Source organism: Phascolarctos cinereus, unplaced genomic scaffold (genome assembly GCF_003287225.1).
Source record: "Phascolarctos cinereus isolate Bilbo 61053 unplaced genomic scaffold, phaCin_HiC Scaffold_3;HRSCAF=262, whole genome shotgun sequence".
Classification (NCBI taxonomy): domain Eukaryota; kingdom Metazoa; phylum Chordata; class Mammalia; order Diprotodontia; family Phascolarctidae; genus Phascolarctos; species Phascolarctos cinereus.
This window is the reverse complement of record NW_027555736.1, coordinates 236,335,312-236,356,176: the sequence shown is the minus strand read 5'-3', so window position 1 is coordinate 236,356,176 and position 20,865 is coordinate 236,335,312. Positions and strand designations below refer to the sequence as shown.

The 20,865-nt window shown below is 36.3% G+C and overlaps 1 protein-coding gene across 1 annotated transcript in view; it reads left to right on the top strand.

The window, feature by feature from the left end:
- Positions 1-20,865, top strand: part of EXOC5 (exocyst complex component 5) — a 62,950-nt gene that overhangs the window by 23,770 nt on the left and 18,315 nt on the right. The window contains exons 4-12 of the mRNA XM_020986453.2: positions 980-1,174; positions 7,533-7,597; positions 8,110-8,138; positions 14,168-14,277; positions 15,008-15,052; positions 15,154-15,294; positions 16,267-16,349; positions 17,447-17,656; positions 19,359-19,506. Coding sequence (XP_020842112.1) covers positions 980-1,174; positions 7,533-7,597; positions 8,110-8,138; positions 14,168-14,277; positions 15,008-15,052; positions 15,154-15,294; positions 16,267-16,349; positions 17,447-17,656; positions 19,359-19,506 — 1,026 coding nt within the window. The remainder of the gene's footprint in view (positions 1-979; positions 1,175-7,532; positions 7,598-8,109; positions 8,139-14,167; positions 14,278-15,007; positions 15,053-15,153; positions 15,295-16,266; positions 16,350-17,446; positions 17,657-19,358; positions 19,507-20,865) is intronic.

Here is a 20,865-nt window from a genome sequence, read left to right as displayed (position 1 = left end):
TATACACTTATGAAGGTGTTCATCCTTCTGCTGCTTTCTTGAGGGAGATTAAGTGTTGAGTTATTCTAGGATGTCAGGGACAGTTCAGCATCTGCAAGCTTTCAGAGCCCTCTAAGTGGGCTCATCCAGAACAGAGTTGGATTTGTGCTTCGCATGTTGCTGACCTGGGTTTGCCTCCGAACTGCATGCCTATGAGCTTGCCCCAGTTGGTGTTCTAGTAGTTTGCTGCTGGATTCAGCCATTATATTCTGCAGGTTCAGCTTTGAGGTTTCTGACCTGGTAATTACACTAATTAGACTAGAGGCTTTAACTGAGACCTTACTCTACTCCTGGGATCTAAGCCATGCAGCTGTGGCTTGCTTCTGAACTTACTCCGTTGCTGGTATACAGCTTAGGGACCACGATTCATTCCTCCCTGGACTGCCACCTCCAGGCACAGGTCCCATCCTCAGTCAACCCTGGATTTGTGACCTAGAACTGGGTAGTGAACAACAGAGTTGTCATTTGGCATCTATTCCTACACCCTGATAAGGTCAGGCCTCTTTCTTCTCAGTCTGGGGCCTCTTTCTGCTCAGTCTGGGACCTCTTACTGCCCTGGTGTACGAACTTTCCTTTCTAGCCATTCCTGACTAGACCCCTGTCCTCAGTGTCCATTATACTCTCTGTCTCCCTCTGTTGACCTGTGCTGGAAAAATGACTCACTGTGATTTTTGTTTTGAATTTTCCAGTCAGAACTTGGTCTAATGCATTTTCCAAATCTGTTTAGAGACATTTGAGGGGAATTCTGCTATGTTTCTTTTTGATACCTCATCATCTTGGCTCCTTGACTCTGGGTTATTTTTAATACAGAATACTTGAAACATTGTTTAAAAATTTTTTTTTAATCATCTGAATTAGGAAAATAGATTGAATATTTAGTTTGTTATGTACTGGTTTAATAATAACTTTTATTTTTTTGCTTTCACCTATTTCTTTATAGGTTGCCTTTCAACATTTCCAAGAATTAGATGAGCATATCAGCTATGTAGCAACTAAGGTCTGTCACCTTGGTGACCAGCTGGAGGGGGTAAACACACCACGGCAACGAGCCGTGGAGGCTCAGAAACTGATGAAATACTTTAATGAGTTTCTAGATGGAGAGTTGAAGTCTGATGTTTTTAAAAACTCTGAAAAGGTAAGAGCTGTCAGCAGGGTAAAAGCAGTACATTAAATAGCATAGCCCTAATTACAGCTATTGTGATTTTAAATGGTGAGACTTCAAACCAAAGAGTGACTGACTTATGAAAAGTTTTGTTTTGAAGTGTAAGTCAACACTTGACTGCAGATTGCTGATAAAGCATTTATATTCAGTAATTCTTAATGTGGTAATACTGACGTTTTTCATTTGTGAAATGACATGAGATTTTAGAAATGCTGATACCATCAGTTTTAGAATGCAGTTCTTTCCCATTAACTTCTTCTACAATGCATCTATATTTGGAATATGGCTTCCTGGAGGGATGAGGGGAAGGGGTATGAGCTAAATAACTCATAATCTGAAAGTTTTTTCTGTGTATTAAACTGATAGAATTCAGAGATCTGGTCCAAAACACTTAGTTTTCTTACTGAAGATATCCTATAAAGAATTAAGAGTATAGAGTTTAGACCCTGGACAAATGAAAAATCTGAATTAACTATTTCATGTTAATCCTTTTCATAGCACTAGTCACTTAATCCTGGTCTAAGGGTACATGGTATTGGCTGCTCTACAGTCTTGAAAAGAAGGTAAATTTAGCTCACTTTTTTCCCCTCAGGAAAAGAATCAAAATGCATGAGACTTTAAAGACATTTGTGAATGGCATATGCATACAAAAGAATTTCCTAAGAATTTACTTTGAATAAAATACTATTGAATTGTTCCCAGTGTACCCTGTGAGTGTTGGAGTGATTTTTGTCTCCCTAAATGTTGGAGTGATTTTTATCTACGTGGCAGTAAAATTCAGTTTCAGCAACACTGTCTTCTTGTTTAATGTGTGTGTAGGTGATATAAAACCATAAAAATTTATAATTTATTAAAGTCAAAAAATTAATGCATTGCCAGTTATATGTGAGTGTGTATCTTTGTAGACATATTGACCTTTTAATATGTGTAATTGTCATCGTATTATCTGTAAAATAAGACAGTGGAATTAAATCAGAAGAAAAGTTAAGTATGTTAATGAATATGTAAGATAGTAGCCCGGGCCAGTTTCTTTAAATGTGGGGTTTCATCTTTATACAAGTAATTCCATACGGTAAAATTAAAAAGGGTCACGTGTCTCTGTGTGCGTATGTGTGTATTTATATTCTGTTAGTGCTGTGATGTGGCTGTCTTCTCTAATGTGAACTGGCCTGCTTCTTTGCAAGCAGATCAAAACAATCATCCAGAACCTAAAGAAAGAAGGCATATCAAACTGAGGCAGGTCATATGGCTCCATGCTAGTGATCAAATTTGGATGAAGTTGTAAGGTTTCAACTTAGTATTAATTATGTTTCCTTTAATCTTTTTATTATCCACCAAAAAATTGTAAAGTTGTAAATATTGTGTGCACGTCCTCTTTAATCTTTGGAGAACTTTATAAAAAGAGAAGTGAGCATTTTTCATTCTCATTGCATGCCCTAGATGATTGTCTCATATTCTCAGCACCTCTGCTTCCTCTCCTTTTCACTCCTTTCTAAACAGCAGTTTGATTTCCAGTCACATCCTTCAGCTGAAACTTCCTTCCAAAATTACCAGTGACCTCTGAATTGCCAAATCTAACAGGCTTTTCTCTCTCATCATTCTTCTTGACCTCTTTGTAGCATTTTGACCCTGTTGACTCTTTCCTGTCTGGGTTTTCCTTTCTCTACTCTCCCTCTAACTGCTCCTCTCAGTCTCCTTTGCTGAATCTTTATTCATACCCACTAAGTGTAGGTATCACCTCCAAGCCTCTTCTCTTTTCTCACTATGACCTCTCACCTGATATCAGTAGCTTCCCATGGGTTCAGTTATCTTCTCTTCACAGATGATTCACAGACCTCTATATCCAGACCTAGTCTAGTCTGTCACTGAGCTTTAGTCCTGCGCTACTGACAGCCTGTTGGACATTTCAAACTTCATGTTCTGTAGATGTCTGAATCTCTACCTGTCCAAAGCTGATCTCATTATCTTACACACTCACCCCAATTGGGAACTTGGCTCTTTTTGTCAGTGGCACCACCATATTTCCAGTCACCCCAGTTCCACAACTTTAGTATCATCTTCCTCTTTCTCTCTCCCTTAACATATCCAGTCATTTGCCAAGTCTTGTCATTTATTTCTCTCTAGTATCTCTTTTATGTATCCTTTTCCTATTTACATAGCTACCAATGTGGTTAGGCCCTCATCAACTCTTTTGGACCATTGCAGTTGCCTTCTAAGTGGAGTACCTTACTCAAGTCTCTCCCTACTTCAGTGCATCTTCCCCATGGCTCCCAAAGTGATTTTTCCTAAAGGGTAGAAGGGTAGATCTGATCATGTCACTCTTCTTTCCCCCCCCCACTCTCCAACACACACACATACACACACACTCTCTCTCTCTCTCTCTCTCTCTCTCTCTCTCTCTCACCCTCTCCCTCTTTCCCCCCTTCCCCATCTCTTTCTTCCCCCTCACTTCAGTGACTCTCTGTTATCTTTAGAGTCAAATATAAACTCCTATTGTTGGTATTTAAAGTTCTTTACATTCTAGCCCCTTTCTATCTTCTCAGTCTTTAATTTCCAATCTTTTAATACATTGCTCTCCTCCATGCTAACCATACTGGCCTACTTGCAGTTCTTTGCATGTTATCCTGCATCTCCATTGTCTTTGCTTTTGTACTAGCTGTCCTGGAATGCGCTCTCTCTCCTAATCTCCAGTTTGTGGAATTCCTGGCTTCCTTTAAGACTTAGCTCAAGCCCCAGTTCTGCCATTGGCCATTCTTGGTCCCCTAACCCCTATTAGCCATTAACTTTGTATTTATCTTGCATGTATTCATTTATTTATATTTTGTCTGCCCCATTAGAAGGTAAGTTCTTTTAGGGCAGGTATTGTTTTTCCTTTTTCTTTTATTCTAAGCAGTTAGCATAGTTCCTGGCACATAGTAAGCTTGTTGATTAGATTGATTCACTTAACTACTTTGTGCCTCAAAAGAATAGGAGGCTATACAGAATCATTAAACTGATTTGCCTTTTTTCCCTCCAGCTTGCCTGTCCTCTGTCTCATCCCTAATTCTCTTCCTCTGCTTCTGTATTTGCTTTTTATCATTTATACTTTCTCTTTTTGTCTCCCTGCCTCACCAACTTGAGATTACCAGTGGCTGACTGTGGATTGTTCCTATCTCAGATTATATCATAAGCAGTTATATTCGAGAGTTCACATATTAGGTTGCCAGATAGCAGCTAACTTTCCAGCTATGTTATTTCCTAGGCTGTGTACCAGCCACCTTTTAGAAAAAGAGAAAGCAAAACAGAAATCTTCCATATAGCTGAAGATGCTGACAAAACAAAAGGGACGATCAGGAAACTGCTAAAATGTCTCGCTTCTTTCTCATCTTATTACTTAGCAATTTCTGCCTTTTCGAAGTCTTATTTTTTAAAGGTATTCTTGAACCACTAATCTGAATTAAACCTATTCTGATCATTTCTTTTTCCATTAAAATAAAAATCCATGCAAGTCCATCCTTGGGGGGAAAAGAAAAACCCAGTCCATATTGTATTTTCCAGTGAGTTTATTGTCATGAACTTGATTTTTATTTAGATGGTAAGATGTGGTCAGAGTGCAGCGTAACCATTACCATGCCTCATGTTTCTTTGTATGTTGCACCTGTGTAGATTTTTTTAGCCTTGTAAATAGACTTTCGAGATGAGTTAGCATCTTTGGTATACAGTACAGCAGAAAAAATGTTGTATTTAGATTCAGAAAACCTGGGTTCAAATTCCATGCCTGCTACTTATTACCTTTGTGACCTTGGGGCAGATCAGTCATCCTGTCTGTGTCTTAGTTTCCAAATCTTTGAAATGAAGTTATTAGCCTAGAGTCAGAAGGGAGCTCAGAGGCCATCTGGTCTGACACTCCCTCCTCCTTGTCTCCCTTATTTTACAAAAGTGGTAATGGAGGCTTGGAAAGGTTATGACTGGCTCAGGGTCACATAGACAGTAAATTTCTAAGGTAAACTCCAGAGTCACTGTTCTTTCCACTCTGATATGATACCTCTTAGCTACATTGTAGGTCTAAATCTATCGTCCTATCACTATATAAATTCCAATGCTTTAGACTTTAAAGCAACAATTAACCAACAGAACTTAAGTAAAAGAAAGCACAATTTATTACTTTGCAAGACTCAGCAAGCAGTAAGTTTGTTAACATTTAATAGTTAGGATAATTATCCCTTAAATTAAAACAAACCATTAGGTTGACAACAGTAATGTCAACACAGAAATAATCTAATTTGTGATTAGTTATATACGTTAAGCAGTCACATTTAGCTTTACATAAATTATATCAGTAAATCTTGTGTGGTAAATTTAGCTTTTAGTAGTGAGACAGAATAACCAGTGTAGAATTTTGAGGAGTGAAGTCGGTCAGTGCCAGTGTTTATAGTAATTTGTCACTTATGAAGAAAGCAGGTGATAAAGTTCTCAACAGTGGTTAGCCATTGGTTAACCATTATGTTGGGGCTAAGTGATACTTCCATGAGCAGTGTAAGCATGACTTGTTGCTGGGAAACAGCATTCACTGAGCTGCTGGAGAGTCAGTGACTCAAACAAATACTATGTTGTCTGTGAGAAGAAGATAGAAATAGCATCAGACCTGCATGTGGCATTTCTAGTTGCCTACTACACTTCATACGTATACTCAGTAAAAATATCAGTTCTCTACAAATGTCAGAAATAACTATTTTTAAATAAAAAAGAAACATTTAAAGAAAGACAACAGAGCCATTAGTAGAACTTTAAAATTTTTAAAGTCAGGCTCTTAACATGTTTATTATATGCTAAAATATGCTAGGTGGCACAGGGCCTAGAATCGACCCTGGGCAAGCCACTTGACCCTGTTTGCCTCAGTTTCTTCATCAGTAAAATGAGCTAGAAAAGGAAATGGTAAATCACTCCAGTATCTTTGCTAAGAAAATCCTAAATGCAGTCGCAAAGAATCAGACGTGAGTGCAGTGACTGAACAACAACAAAATAATTTCATAGTACCAAAATAATACTTATCTTGATATGGCGTATATGACCAAGGCTTCAAAAGAAACTAGAGGTCAGTATTTTGAATTCATTTATGTATATTCATTTTTCATTCACAGTGATACTGTTAAAATTGTATTCTCTGAGATAGATTTATCACTTCTTTTAGTCTTCATTCTGAATTATTTAAAAATTTTGTTAGGACATTTGCATTTTTTTTTTCATTTTAAACTGTCAAAATTTGTCATTATGTATGGGGGAAAATGCTAAAGAGAGATTCTTGACTCTGACATATATAGATCATTAAAAACTTTTTTAGATTTGGGCATAAGGGATAAGGAAATCTACCTCTTCTTAGCTGTGCTGGAATGAAGAGGATACTACAAAGAAAGATAAAACCAGAAGATATTCTTTACTTTGTTACTGTTTGACTATAGATTTTCTGCCATTCCTGAACCATAGGAAATCTGTCACCAACAGTTATTAAGCACTTAAAGTTAGATTTTTATGGTAAGATTCACTTATTAACCTATAATTCCTCCTTTTACTTTAGTCTCTGTGTAGTATTTTTTTTAGTCACATCTCTTACACACACACACACACACACACACACACACACACACACACACACACACAATTTCTGTGATAAAATCTTTACTAATGTTGTGAAAAAGGTAACAAGCTCAAGGCTTCCAGTAGAATTATCCCTACTTCTCTGCAATTTTATAGAAATGAAGATATATCCTAAAATCTCACAGAGAATACCTGCTTTCCTTTGTATGTTTTATTTACTAATATAGACTTGTGTGAGATAATATTACAATTGTGACACATCATATAAATCTCACCTCAGTCATATAAGTACTTTTATTGTGATTCTTCATTCCTATTCCTCTGTCTCCTATCTCTTTTATCATCTTCCAACTTATATGCAGTATACTGACCAGCTTATAAGATTTAGCCAGATTCCTTCTACTGTTCTCTGGCTTCAGAATCTGAGGGCTAAATTTAGTCCTGTCAGTGGGTGAGACAGAATAATTCAGATGTCTTGGGTTTACCTTTGATTTGGAAATGTAACACCAAAGCTTTGGTCAAATAACCAGCCAAAATTCAAGCTTGGAGTGGTGAGGCCCTGTTGTATATGTGTATAGATAGTTCCAGTTCACCGTAGTTCTAGGCTTGAATTATAAATATTTGGTTGCCTAGAAGGCTTTTATATGTTGAGTTCTGAAAATAATTATAAAGGTATTTTTATTGGATGGCATTGTGTAATGTAAATGTGTAATTTTGTCTTGAAATACATGAATTTTTGTTGCTTTTTTTTTTCCAGATAAAGGAGGCAGCTGACATTATTCAAAAGTTACACCTAATTGCCCAGGAGTTACCCTTTGATAGGTGAGTTTAGTTGTCAAGACCTAATATGGATGGGAGAACTTTTATTGTAAACTATGTTTTTTCCTATGTGATTATTTAAAAACTGATTTAAGTAATATTATTTTAAGATTTCTTGTTAACTTATGCAGCTATTTAGGTAAGTTTTTTAAAAAAATCTGCTAGAATGTTTGAAAGATAAAGTTGACCAAAATTTAAGTGTTACTTATAGTTTGGGATTTTGTAACTCTTGGTCCTCATTCTTTTCTTTCTGATTGTGTCTCTTTTGATATCAAATGGTATCCGTGTGTAACACAAAGAGAGAGAACTTAAGTCAAGCAGTCTTTGCACAAAATGAGGTAGTTCAGTTCTGAGTTGCTTGGCCTTATTGTTATTTCTCATCCCCTAAGAGCCAGAGATCCTGAGAAAAGACTGTAATTCCAGTGTTATTAAATGTTTGTCCTGTAAGTATTTAATTTTTCCAATCTTAATATTTTGTGATGCATTAATATTTATCATTTTTGGTTTTTTTACAGATTTTCTGAAGTAAAATCAAAAATAGCAAGTAAGTGAAAGTCATCTTTTTTCTACTTAGAAGCATAGAATTTTAGGCCTGAAAGAGACATTGGAGGTCATCTAATCCAGTTCCCTCATTTTACAGATGAGGAAAATGAGGCCTTCAGTGGTTGGCACAGTCTAACCCTTGTCTCTAGACTCCCAGGCCATTACTGTTTTCCCTATATCATGAAGCATTTGAAAAGTTCTGACTCACTATATTTCTGAGGCTAATTGACTTCTGTCTTAATGCTTGATTTTAATTGAGAGCCAATCCTGTATTTCCAGGGTGCCATGTGTTAATAATGCATTATAACCTGGGTCCCTATTTGATTGGACCATAAAAAAAAACAATGAAACCACGTGTTTGCTCTTGGGAGACAATTCTGATAATCAGGGTCTACTTTTGATAAGTATTGTTCCTTTGATCAGTCCTATGAAAAGCACTATTAAGTTAGTTTAGCCAGACTTAAAATAACTTCAAGAATATTGTTTATGACATTCACCATATAGTGGGCTCTAAATTAGTTATAATAACAGAATAAGTTCAAGCTCATCAATGCCAATCAATGTAGTATTCAGAACTGGATATGATGTTGTAGAAGAGATATGATATCTTTCTGGTTACTATATTTCTGTCAGTGCCGCTTAAGATTACATTACATGTTTTGACTTCCGCATTGAAAAATTGCATGTTGATTCATACTGAGCTTGAAGTTCCCTAAATTTCTTTAAAAATTTTCAATGAATATCTGAGCATGCCTTCTCCCATCATATATGTATGCAGTTCATTTTTTTTAGCCTGTGTATGGTACTTTTTCATTTATTTCTATTGAATTTCATGTACTGTCGAGTAGTAAAATACTTGGAGTCAAATGAGACCTGTGTTCAAGTCCTGCCTATCCTTTATTAGCTATGTAGTCATAAACAGGTCATTTAGTGTCTCTGAGTCTCAGTTTCTCCTTCTGAAATAATGATACCACTTGTTATATCTGCCTCTTAGGGTCATGGCAAAGATTACGTGAAATATTGTATGTAACTTACTTTGTAAATCATGAAGTGCTATTTAATTGTCAGCTATGTAGGTTTAGAATGGTTAGGAAGCATTTATGAAAAACCTGCTTTGTGCCAGGCAATGTGTTTTACAAATATCATTTCATCTGATCCTCACAACAGCCCTGTGTGGTAGGAGCTTTTATAATCCCCATTTTACAGTGTAGGAAACTTGAGCAGCCAGAGGTTAAGTAATTTGCAAGGGTCACATATCTAGTAAACATCAGCCTTCTATACACTCACTGCATCACCAGCTGTCTGCCTTTGGTCTGTCATTCTCACACGTTAGGCTGTCTCCTAACTCTGAGTTATCCACAGATGGCCTTCATCCACAGGTGCTGAACAGAACACAGTCAAAAGGAGAGCATTCTGTTAGAGCAGCAGAGGTCTTTTTCCAGTGAACTTTAAATTAGCAATCATTTCTTAAGAGCTTGTTTGTTATGTGCAAACTACTGTGTTTACGAAGGTGGATACCAACCAACATAGTCTCTGATTTTAAGGGGCACATAGTGGTGGTGGTAAAGGATATGTACAGAAATAACTGTGATTGACATACAAATTCAAAGGAGAGGTCTGAGCAAATTGCTATGGGAAGTTTGAGAGGGAACCAAGGAAAGTGAGATGAGGAAAGAAGATAATTGCAGGAATAGCAGATGCATGAGAAAAGGAACAAATGAGTATAGGTAGGAAAAAAATGGAGAGCAGTTGAGTTTTGTGGGACCATATTATAGGGTTGGAAAGACAAACTGGAGCCATTAAGTTAAAGGGCCTTGAGAGGTATGATCAGGAGTTTGTATCTTATTTTGAAGTGACCATTAGAGCACAATTACCATTTGTAAAGATGTCCCATTCTTTGGATTTGTATGCCCAGCACCTGCCACAGCATCCAGCTTGTAGGAGCTACTTAATAAATGTTTGTTAAAATTGACCATTGTGGGAGCCAGCTGAAAGTTTTTGAATAGGGGAATAAAGTAATCAACACACATTAGGGACATTATTTAGGCAGTGGTATGAAGGATACATTGGTGAAGGGAGAGACCAGTGGGAAGACCAGTGAGGAGATTATTGAGGTAGTCTAGGTAAGAAGAGATTAGACTGATTTCAGTGTTAATGAAAACAAAGGTGCTAGAGATTATTATGAAGGTAGAATCAATTAGAATTTGCTAACTCATTAGATATGGGGAATGAATAGGAGGGAAGAGCCAGAGATAATACTGAGATTAAAGATTTCACATTATCAATTGAAATAGGTGGCTAGAGAGAAAGGCAAGATTTGCAGGAAAAATAGTGACTTTGCTTTTGGGCTTCTTGAGATTAAAATTCTTGTGGGACATCTAGATGGAGATACTCAGGCATTTGGAAGTATGGGATTAGAATTTTAGGAACAATTTGGGATGAAGATACAGAATTGAGAATAACCTGTATAGGAATAATAATTGAAGCCTTGACAGTAGGTAAAGACCATCAAATAATGAATGCAGAAAGAGAATAGAAGAGGACCAAAGACAGAATTTTATAAGATACTTACATTTGAGGGGCAGGAAGATGAGGTTGGAAGAGTATTCTGGAGGGAGAAGGAATTTCTAATAATCAAATAAGTTTCCTTTTATTCTCATTTACTTTTGTCCACATCCCCCTATAACTCTTCCATAGGTAGTTTATTTGGAGTGCTGGGGGGCCCTTTTCACATTACGTGGTTGTCAGTGGTGTATGTGGGCTCTGTTGTCAGTTATCTCACACTCTTCCTACATAATTGCTCTGACTCCTCTTCAGGTCATACATCTCTCTGATGATATCCTTTATTCCATTTCTTTGCAGTTCTTCATTGGTGATATGCTGCAGCCTACTAACACCTACTATGTGCTTCTCCACTGCTTTTGGGTGGCCTACAACTTTAGTTCTTCAGAGATTGTAGTATTCTATGATTTATAGCCATGTAGCATCTCAGATATTCAAGTGGATCTCTGCTGTCATTGATTTGGGGGTTACCTCCAGTGATGTAGGCAGCAGCACATCCTGTGTGATGTTGGTCCATGTTTTCCCCAGAAGTTTGCCATGAGGTCTACCTAACATTCTGAAGGTCTTCCTTGGTTTTTCCCACAGTCTCAAGGGTACCAGCTGAGCACTCTGGCTACCCACCTGTCATCCTTTACTCTTGCCACATGACCAACCTGTGTTCTCTGCCTATCATATAATTTCTTGATGATATCCTTTACTCCTGTTCCTCCTCCAAGTTCCTTGTTGGTTATATGTTGCTGACTGCTTTCCCTCAAAATGTACTTGTCCGTTGTTTTTTCTGTGATACTTATGTTTAGTTTTTTGGAGGCATGGTGTCCCATATGGCAACACTGGCAAAATATTAGTACTGAAAGATGGGCCAGCTTTCATGGGAAGCTTGGGATCAATAAAAGAACTTTTCACATTCTCTATAGCAATCCAGCCTATTCTTCCATTCCATTCTGGGCTAACTTGTCCTTGTCCATCTGTATTATCTATCTCAAAAAAATCCGCACATGCACACGCATATGCACATGAACGCGCACACACGTTGTTGGACAAACTGTATGGTGTCTGTCCAAATGCGTGTTGAAATATAGACAGTAAACATTATTCGTCTATTTGGTCTTCCCTGTATGGATGGACAGGCCAAATTCCTTGAATATCTCTTGTTCCAGGGCGTAAAATTAGCACAGTGTCATCCACAGAGAGTAGTTATCTGTAGCTTCTCATTTCCTTGATTTGGACTTTGTGCTGGATGTTCTCCAGCAAATCCCTTTGGCAAGCATACTTTTTGACTTACATCTTATTAGACATTATTTATCAGCAGACCATAGAAAAATAGTTATTGCTGTTGTTAAAATTTTCAAGGTTATCTTTTATGATTTTAATACAGTCTTTTGTTAGAGGATTGCCTTTAAGGTGGCATTTTATTCTATTTGAATAAATTACTTTTTTTTTGTATCAACAAACAAAAAAACTAATGGATTTTTCTGTTCTTTATACTTTTCATATAGCTGTATGACTATAAAGACTTGGTCTGCTATAGAATGCCATTCAGAAAAAGATGCCTAGTTCCTTTCTTTTACCTTTCATCACATATTGTTGCATGTGTAATTTTTTAAAAAATCCAGATCTGTGATTTAATATCCTCACTTATCCAGGGGTCCAGTTCCCTGTTAGCCATGTGTGTTCTGTTATCTTCATTCTGAAGATTATTCTCCTTTGTAAAGAACACAACTAAAATCGTAGTTAGTTCTCACAATTATCCGTTACAGTTTTTGTATACACTGCAAGCAAGGGTGCTATCCTTTTTTGATCTTCCTCTTAATTCCGACATGACCAAAACAAACAAACACAAAATCCTCTTTGTTCATAGCTTTTATTGCCAGCCGCAGCTTCTCTGACTCTTTTGTTATAGAGCTGTAATACTTTTTTATATTCATTCTCGGTAACTTGCCCAGGATTCTGTCATTTGTTCATTTTCTCTCTGAATCTGAGCTTGTTCATTAACTCTCTTGCAGCTACATTGGTGCCTTTAAACAGGTTTCCCCTTTATTCCATGTAATTTTTTATTGTGTCATTTGATTTTCATTTTTGATGACTTCTCAATGCTCTTATGCTTTCTCTTTTATTTAAAGGGTGAGGCCATTCAGCCCTACCTTGGACTTCTTTAAAAATTTACCATGTGAAGCTATACATCTGACCATGCATATTTCTAGTGTTCCTATGATAATGTGGTCACCATCTGGCAAAGTTCCTGTCATTTCCGGGTCACCAAGTAATTCATCTTTATGCAGCATCAGGTCCAGAATAGTAGTTCTATTTATTGCTTCCTCCTCCCTCTGAAATATGAAATTTAGCAAGGCCAATCAAGAATTTGTTAGATGTTTTGCTTTTAGCAGAGGGGGATGCCTCGTAGATGTCCAGCTTTTCCACACGACTGTATTAATTCAGTTCAGCAAACATTTATACTGTTTCTGTGTCAGCTTTTAGATCTGCTTCTTAAATTCAGCTGGTTGGGTGGTCTGCAGTTAGTCTATAGTTATTACCACAATATTGCTTTTGTTTTTCCCTTTTTTCATCTTCATCTAAAAACTCCACTGTGTTTCCCTCCTCAAGTTTCACATATTTCAATAGATTTGAGAAATTTGTGTACAGCTTCACTCTACCTCTCTTTTTTCATCTTTTCTGGTTGAACAGTATAAACCTGTCCTGCCATGTTCTAGTCATGAAACAAAAATCAATGATACATACTTTGGAGGTCATTTTTGTTTCTTTTTTCTAATAGCTCTTGTTCATTTTTGTTTACTTCCCATGTGCTGAAAATTGTCATGTTAGCTATGAGGGCATACACATTATTTCTTCTTCTATTTCTGGTTATGGTATCTTATAGATTAATGAATACTTATATTTTATTCTTCCTCTTACATCTGCTGTTCCTTCCTTAAAGCTATATCTAGGTATTGTACTCCTTCTTCTTCCCTTTCTAGTTTTAAAGCCCTTTTGATCAGATCAGTTAAGTGTTCAGACCAAAACATCATTTTCTTATTTGTTCAGTGTTGCATTCCCAGACTAAAGCCCTCTGTCCTTCATTCCTTTCTTCTCTCTTTTCTCTACCCCCTTTTTGGAAAGGTTATGGTAACTCCCTTTGCCAGGGTTAGAAAGGGCTCAGTTGTTAATCTATGTAGTATATGTTTAATCACACATTGGTGTGGGGAAAATTTCTGACCTTAAAACATCAACTTTTCTATATGGTAGATACACTAATTTTACACTACCCTCATTTTATATACTTCATACTTTTTCTTTTTCTATTTTCCAATTTTCGTTCTCCAGTGATATTTAATGATAGGTCTATACCCATTTTCACTATCACTCTTAAGAAATTCATATATACTTAACTCTTTGCACATGCCTTATCTACCTAAGAAGAGCTGACAGATTTTATATATAGATATAGATACATAATTTTTTTTTTCTGTTTAGGTAAGTACCATGATTTGGAATGCCAGCTTATTCAGGAGTTTACTAATGCTCAAAAAAGGGGTGAAATCTCCAGAATGAGAGAAGTGGCAGCAGTTTTACTTCACTTTAAGGTAAATAACTTACTTTTTTAAAAGCTTAATGTTTTAAATTAATTGTTGTAAGTTTAAGACTGAACCCTAGGACTTCTGAAATCTTTCATTTCTTTTGATCATAAAACATTCTGTTTTTCTCATTTAAGTTTTAAGTGCTTCAGAAGGATCATTTTGAATTCTCAGTAATTTGAGAATGTGTGCTATATCTTTTGCTTGAATAATCGTAAGTATTAGGGATCAAGAAATAATAAATTGCTATTTTTAAATATCTATTATAGACCTGTGATCAAAATGTGCATTGCTTAGATGTCTTAATTTCTTTGTATATATGATGATTGCTGTGGGCAAAAGTCATAATGAATTCCAGGGGATATTCAAATTTAAGAATGAACATGTGGATAGAAATCATGTTTCCACATTTCAAGACCTAAATCTGAAGACCAATATCTTTGTAATAAATTACCAAATGGAAACTAGTGCTTTGAAATTTAGGAAAGGAAGGAAAGTGGTACCAAGCAGCAACCCAGTCTTCCTCCACTCTCCTGAATCTTTTTTGCATTGGAATTCTGGTTTGGTGGGTGGATTGAGAGGTTAGTTTTGGGTTGACTTTGTAAAATGTTAGAATCTTTAGGGTTAGTGAGTTTATATAGAGCCCTTCCTTTTAATGAGATTTTATGTGTTATATGTTTATGTGTTTATGTGTCTTTTTGCTCAGATATCATAATTTCTATGTTTTTCCCTTTCTCAGGGTTATTCTCACTGTGTTGATGTATATATAAAGCAATGCCAAGAGGTAATAGCCTAGGGGTTTGGGGGGGGGGGATTTTGTAGTATTACATGTTCTTTGGCACTTTTTAAAGATGTGTAAAACTATTAATTTGCTCTGCCCTTTAGAATGCTAATTTGAGAAGTGATATATTTGAAGATACGGCAATACTCTGCCAACGTGTAAATAAGCAAGTTGGAGATATATTTAGTAGTCCAGAAACAGTACTGGCCAAACTTATACAAAATGTATTTGAAATCAAATTGCAGGTAACTTTTGAACACTCATAAGTTAAATAGTCTTTTACTGTGTGTATTATGAGGGGAAATATTCTCTAATTCAAAAGATTGTAGCTTACAAAAGTTATGCACACTAGAGATTAGTCTTAGACAGTCACCTCCTATTTAATTAGAAAAAAAAAGTACCAACTATCATTCAGTTATAAAAGTTACACTGTCAGAACGATATATATGTTGAATTGTTTTCTGGTAGTAGGTATGGATAATATGGAGGCATCCACCTGCTTTTTATTGTTGTTTATTAACTCTCATAGCCAGTATTGGCTATTTGTGAAAGTGGCAAAATGGAATTACAATCTGTGACTACAAGTATTGACTATTTTCTCAGTGTAAAGCTAACAACAACTCTGAGAACTGAATTTGTGATCTTGATCTCGTTAACAACATACTTTAATTGAATTAGTCAATACTGATTTGTAAAAATTGATGTGTAGTGTAGATTGTTTTAAAATGAAAGGTGTACTTCTGAGTTCTTAGTTTTCCCAAAATCTTTAAAGATACAGCAAATTGTTAGGGTTTTAACAAAAATGAAATATTGCAAATTTTGAAAAAAAATTAAAAATTATATTGTTGCTTATTTGGTATGATCAGTTACTTTCCTATATAGCTGTTTCGTATTTTTGAGCAAGGAAGAAAATTAAACGCATAGTAATTTCTGAGGAGAAATTATCTTAAGAAATTGCCATATTGACTAGTGTAGAAATATGTTTTTTATGACTGCCCATGTATAATCTATAGCAAATTGCTTGCCTTCTCAAGGAGGGGGGAGAGAAGGGAAGGAGAAAGAGAATTTGGGACTCAGAATTTAAAAAAAAATAGTTAAAAACATTTAAAAATGTAATTGAGAAAAAATAAGAAAATAAAGTTATTGAGAAAAAAGAAATTGCCGTATTTGATGTATATATTATAATCTAGGTTTCTATGTGTATAATTTTTTTCTAGAGTTTTGTGAAAGACCAGTTAGAAGAATGTAGGAAGTCTGATGCAGAACAGTATCTTAAAAATCTCTATGATCTTTATACAAGGTATATATGTATATACATATATATATATATACACACACATATATATATATATGATTTCTATACTTTTTCATAATATAAAGGCATTGTGGATATTGTCATGGGAGGGCAATGTGTAGAAAGTAGCAGGTTAAATCAAGGAGTAGCAGTATTATTAACTATTTTTTAAAGTGGTTGATAGTAGCATTAAAGGTGCTTGTGGGAAAGGATCTTGGTATCATTCATATTCATATAAAATATGAGTGCGCATATTCATATAAAATATGAAATTCTCCCCTCAAAAAAATCTGTGTGGAAGGTGCTTTAAGCCTTTTAAAAAATATTTTGCTGCATGTCTTTATTTGAAAAGTATATCTTGAATTAGAATCTTTGAATAAGAAAGTGTCCCATTTATGGTAAAAGACAGTCTTGTATCTGATTATGAAAATTTCTCCTCTTTTGTTATTAGGGTCATTGCTACCCTTGTGATGAGTGAAGCTTTGTCCAGAACAGTCCTTAAATATTTTCTTCTTATGATAATTCCCCATATGGAAGCCAATTCTCTAGAAGTAACTTTGATCAGAAAGTCTGTGTTCATTGTAACTACAATTCCTACAGCAGTGGCAAAGGGCGTATTCATGAGATAGATCAGACAGGAAGGATCGTGAGCAGCGGCAGATTAGGCTGGAGGCTGTTGGAGGAAGGCTGAGAAAGAAGGCAAGGGGAAGTACCTCCAAGGAAAGTGGAGTTAGCCCCTTGATTGGAGTCCCTTTCCAGTATTTATACTGAGTGTCATGTATGTGGAACAACTGAGATATAGCTGTCATCATCCTGCCTATTCTGAGCCAATTTTTAGTATGACTTCCTGCTCTTAATTTTATTCCCAAAGATCACAACAATTGCTGGTGTCATATTATTTGTATTTGATAGTCCTTTCTACCTCCAGTGCAGCCCTTTAGAACTTCTGATTACTTGCTACCTAATCCACCCCATCCAGCTTTAAGAAGTGTTAGTGTGAAATAATTCACCAAAATTACTTGTAGAAATATAGATAGTCCTTACTTTTGCTACTATATCCAAACATACATTAATCTTTTTTTCCTTCCTCCCTCTATGAAAAGAACTACCAATCTTTCCAGCAAGTTGATGGAGTTTAACTTAGGTACTGATAAACAGACTTTCTTGTCTAAGCTTATCAAATGCATTTTCATTTCCTATTTGGAGAACTATATTGAGGTGGAGATTGGTTATTTGAAAAGCAGAAGTGCTATGATCCTACAACGCTATTATGATTCAAAAAATCATCAGAAGAGATCCATAGGTACAGGAGGGTAAGTTTCAAAATGGATTTTATACATACAAAAATACGGGGTTTTTTGGGCAGAGTCTATAATTTTATTAGCATAGAATAGTGTAGAATTTTTCTGTTGAAAATATTTTCCTACTAATGTAAATTGGCACCTTCTCTCTGCAACTTATGGTATTAAATAATTGCCCAAGACATTGAAAAATTAAGTGACTTGCCCAGAGTCACACAAGCCAATAAGTGTCTGAGGCAGAACTTTATTCCAGGTCTTTCTGCTACTGAAGGTAGTTCTCTGTTCTATTCTCTCTCAACTTATATTTTGAGCAAAAAGAAGTTTCTAAATAATGTTCATTTATTGAAAACATGTATTACAGAATTCTTTGTAACACTGGCTTGGATATACCAGTAGACAAATAAAATCTCTTAAAATGTAATAACTACATACCTAGATGACAGTCATCTCCTGATAGTGAATCTTCTAATGATGAGTTTTATTGAACAAAGCTAGGCTAGTCCTAATACAATAGATGCAAGGTACCTTGCTAATAAATCTGTTACTAAAGAACCTAAGAGACTCTTCAGCCACTTTCTCCAGTTCATGATGTGGAGGGTTGTATGCATAATAAATGCATAGTTAACATGTGTTGGATTGAATTAGTCTTCAGAAACTTTTTATGCCGAGTGTGGTCTTCATGTTGATAAGATTTATAATGACTTTTGGCTATAACATTGCTATGTAAATAAAATGGCAACTATAATAGGCCTCCAGTTACTGCTAGATCATTATCTCATAGAAAAAATGGTTTTTTATAAACTTTAGGATTATAGCGATACCTCACTTATCTGGCAGCCTAATTCACCTGAAACATGACTGAAATCCAGGGAAAAAGTGAAAAAAAAAAAGGACTTTGAATATGCAAACTAGTTGTCACTAAAGCTTACATATTTTATTTATAAATAACTCTTACTCAGGAGCTATTTAAGTTTACATTTATAATGTAAAGAGGCCTCACTTACTCTTTATATAATATTTTTAATAAAGTTGATCATTTCCCAGCACATAATAGATTAGAAGAAATGTGTACCTTAGAAATTTGTATGCATTGAGAGATGCTGTAAACAAGAACATTGACAATAAGAATAAATGACAAGTGATACTTTATCAGCTGGAGATGACACAGAAAAAAAACTGTTAAGAACAGATATAAGCGTAGTAGTCTGAGGACATTTAGCGGAGAGCTTTTCCTTTCTCAGTAACCCCTAAAGGCCCCATTACATCACTGTTGAATTGTGGTTAGTAAGTATATAAGAAGTCAGAAGACTTTAACACAATTTTGAGATAGGTCTTAATGGTCAAAATAAATTTGAGGACTTAAAACACTGTGTTGGGTAGAAATATATTTAGGTGCAATAGCTTATTCCCCACAGATGCTCAATAATTGAGGTGTTATAGTTATAATACCAGAATTTTAGACCTGGAAGGGACCTTAAGAGAGCACCTTGTTGCATGCTTTTGAATTACAGATAAGGAAACTGGGGCCTAGAGAGACTGATTGGCTTGCCCTGGATCATACAGCTACTTCCTGGAAGAATCAGAATACCAGGACTTTTCACTCCCACTTTAGGGCTTTTCATACCATCACACTTAATGTAGAGCATATTTATTGTAGTTTTTAATTTAAAATCTGTGCCTAATGGAAATACTTTTGTGTTATATGGTATTCCAGCATTCAAGATTTGAAAGAGAGAATCAGACTACGGACCAATTTACCACTTGGGCCCAGTATTGATACACATGGTGAAACCTTCCTCTCCCAAGAAGTGGTAGTTAATCTTTTACAGGAAACTAAACAAGCCTTTGAAAGATGTCATAGGGTAAGACTGATTGCAGGTTAATTTTGTACATACTATGTTTCAGTGGCTCCTTTAGCTCCTCAGTGTTAGTGCTTGCTATTTGCATCTTCTCACCCTGTGCAAGTCTTGTACAGGTTCTTCTATAAATCTTCAGTCTTCAAGATCTAGTCTGCATACTGAAGGCCTTCTTCTCTAGGTCTCTTAACATTCATTCCATGGATGCCATCACAGTTCTAGGGCTGTCTCATCTGTTATTTTTCCCTTCTTTCCAATTACATACGTCCTTGATATAGTCAAGCCATTTCTTGTGTCCCATATCATTTGTCATATCCTATAGCCTGTTGATACCCACTCTATATCTCTCCACTTCCTTTTGTGGCACCTCTGATTTTCTTTGGAAATTATAGTGTTCCATGCAGTAGGCCACATAAGCATCTCTACTCTCAAATACAGGGAAAAAATGTTTTCTGTAATCCTGAAGGTAAATGGTAACATTCTTTTAGAGAGTAAAATTAGTGCTAAGTTGCTTTAGGAGTTTACATTATTGTAATTTTAAATGAAACTTTGTGCCTGTACATTTTTTTAAAAGTTTGTCTTTTGAGAGGAGATTTCCAGGAGCCAAAATGGTGGAGTAAGCAACAGATCACTGTCCCTCTCCCATTCTCATCCCTGAACACCCATAAAATGGTGCCCCAGAACAGATCTTGGAACAGTGGGGCTGGCGGAAAGACAGAGTGGAGCAGTCTTTTAATCCAAGAGACATAAAGGATCAGCAAATAAGGTCCGTGTCCCTCAGGTAAAAGGGAAGCAATGTCTAGGACTGGAAGCATTCCAGCAAGCCTGCAGCAGGCTCCACTTCAATAAACCAGCAGGAGATTTTGAGCCCCAGAGAGGTGGAGCACAGGCAGATACCAACACCAGAACCCCCTGCATGCCTTGAGCACAGGCAAGGGAACTGGCAAACTCCAGCTTGGAGAACTACCATGTGTGCTGACACAGCCCCAGGCAGGCAGACATCCTCCAACAGCTGGACTTTCCTGTGCTTCTAACCTTGGGTGAGCAGGTGTCTTCTAGCAGCAGACCTCCCTGTGCTTGAGTGCAGCCTTAGAAGAAATGCAGAAAAACCCTACCTGGCCTCAGCACACACCAAACACTACCACAAAGACCCTAGCTCAACACCAGGAAAGCTGCTAGACCCCTATCGCCTCCAATGGCCAGAACCTGAAGCCCCAGGGCACAAAGCTAGTGACTGGGCCTCTGGACCCCAGCACAAGAAGCTTGAGACAGTTTCTTGTATCCCAGAAGCAGAGTTCAACTTTAAAAGCCAGGAAATAGGCAAACAAGATGAGCAAAAAGCAAAACTGAACACTGACCATAGAC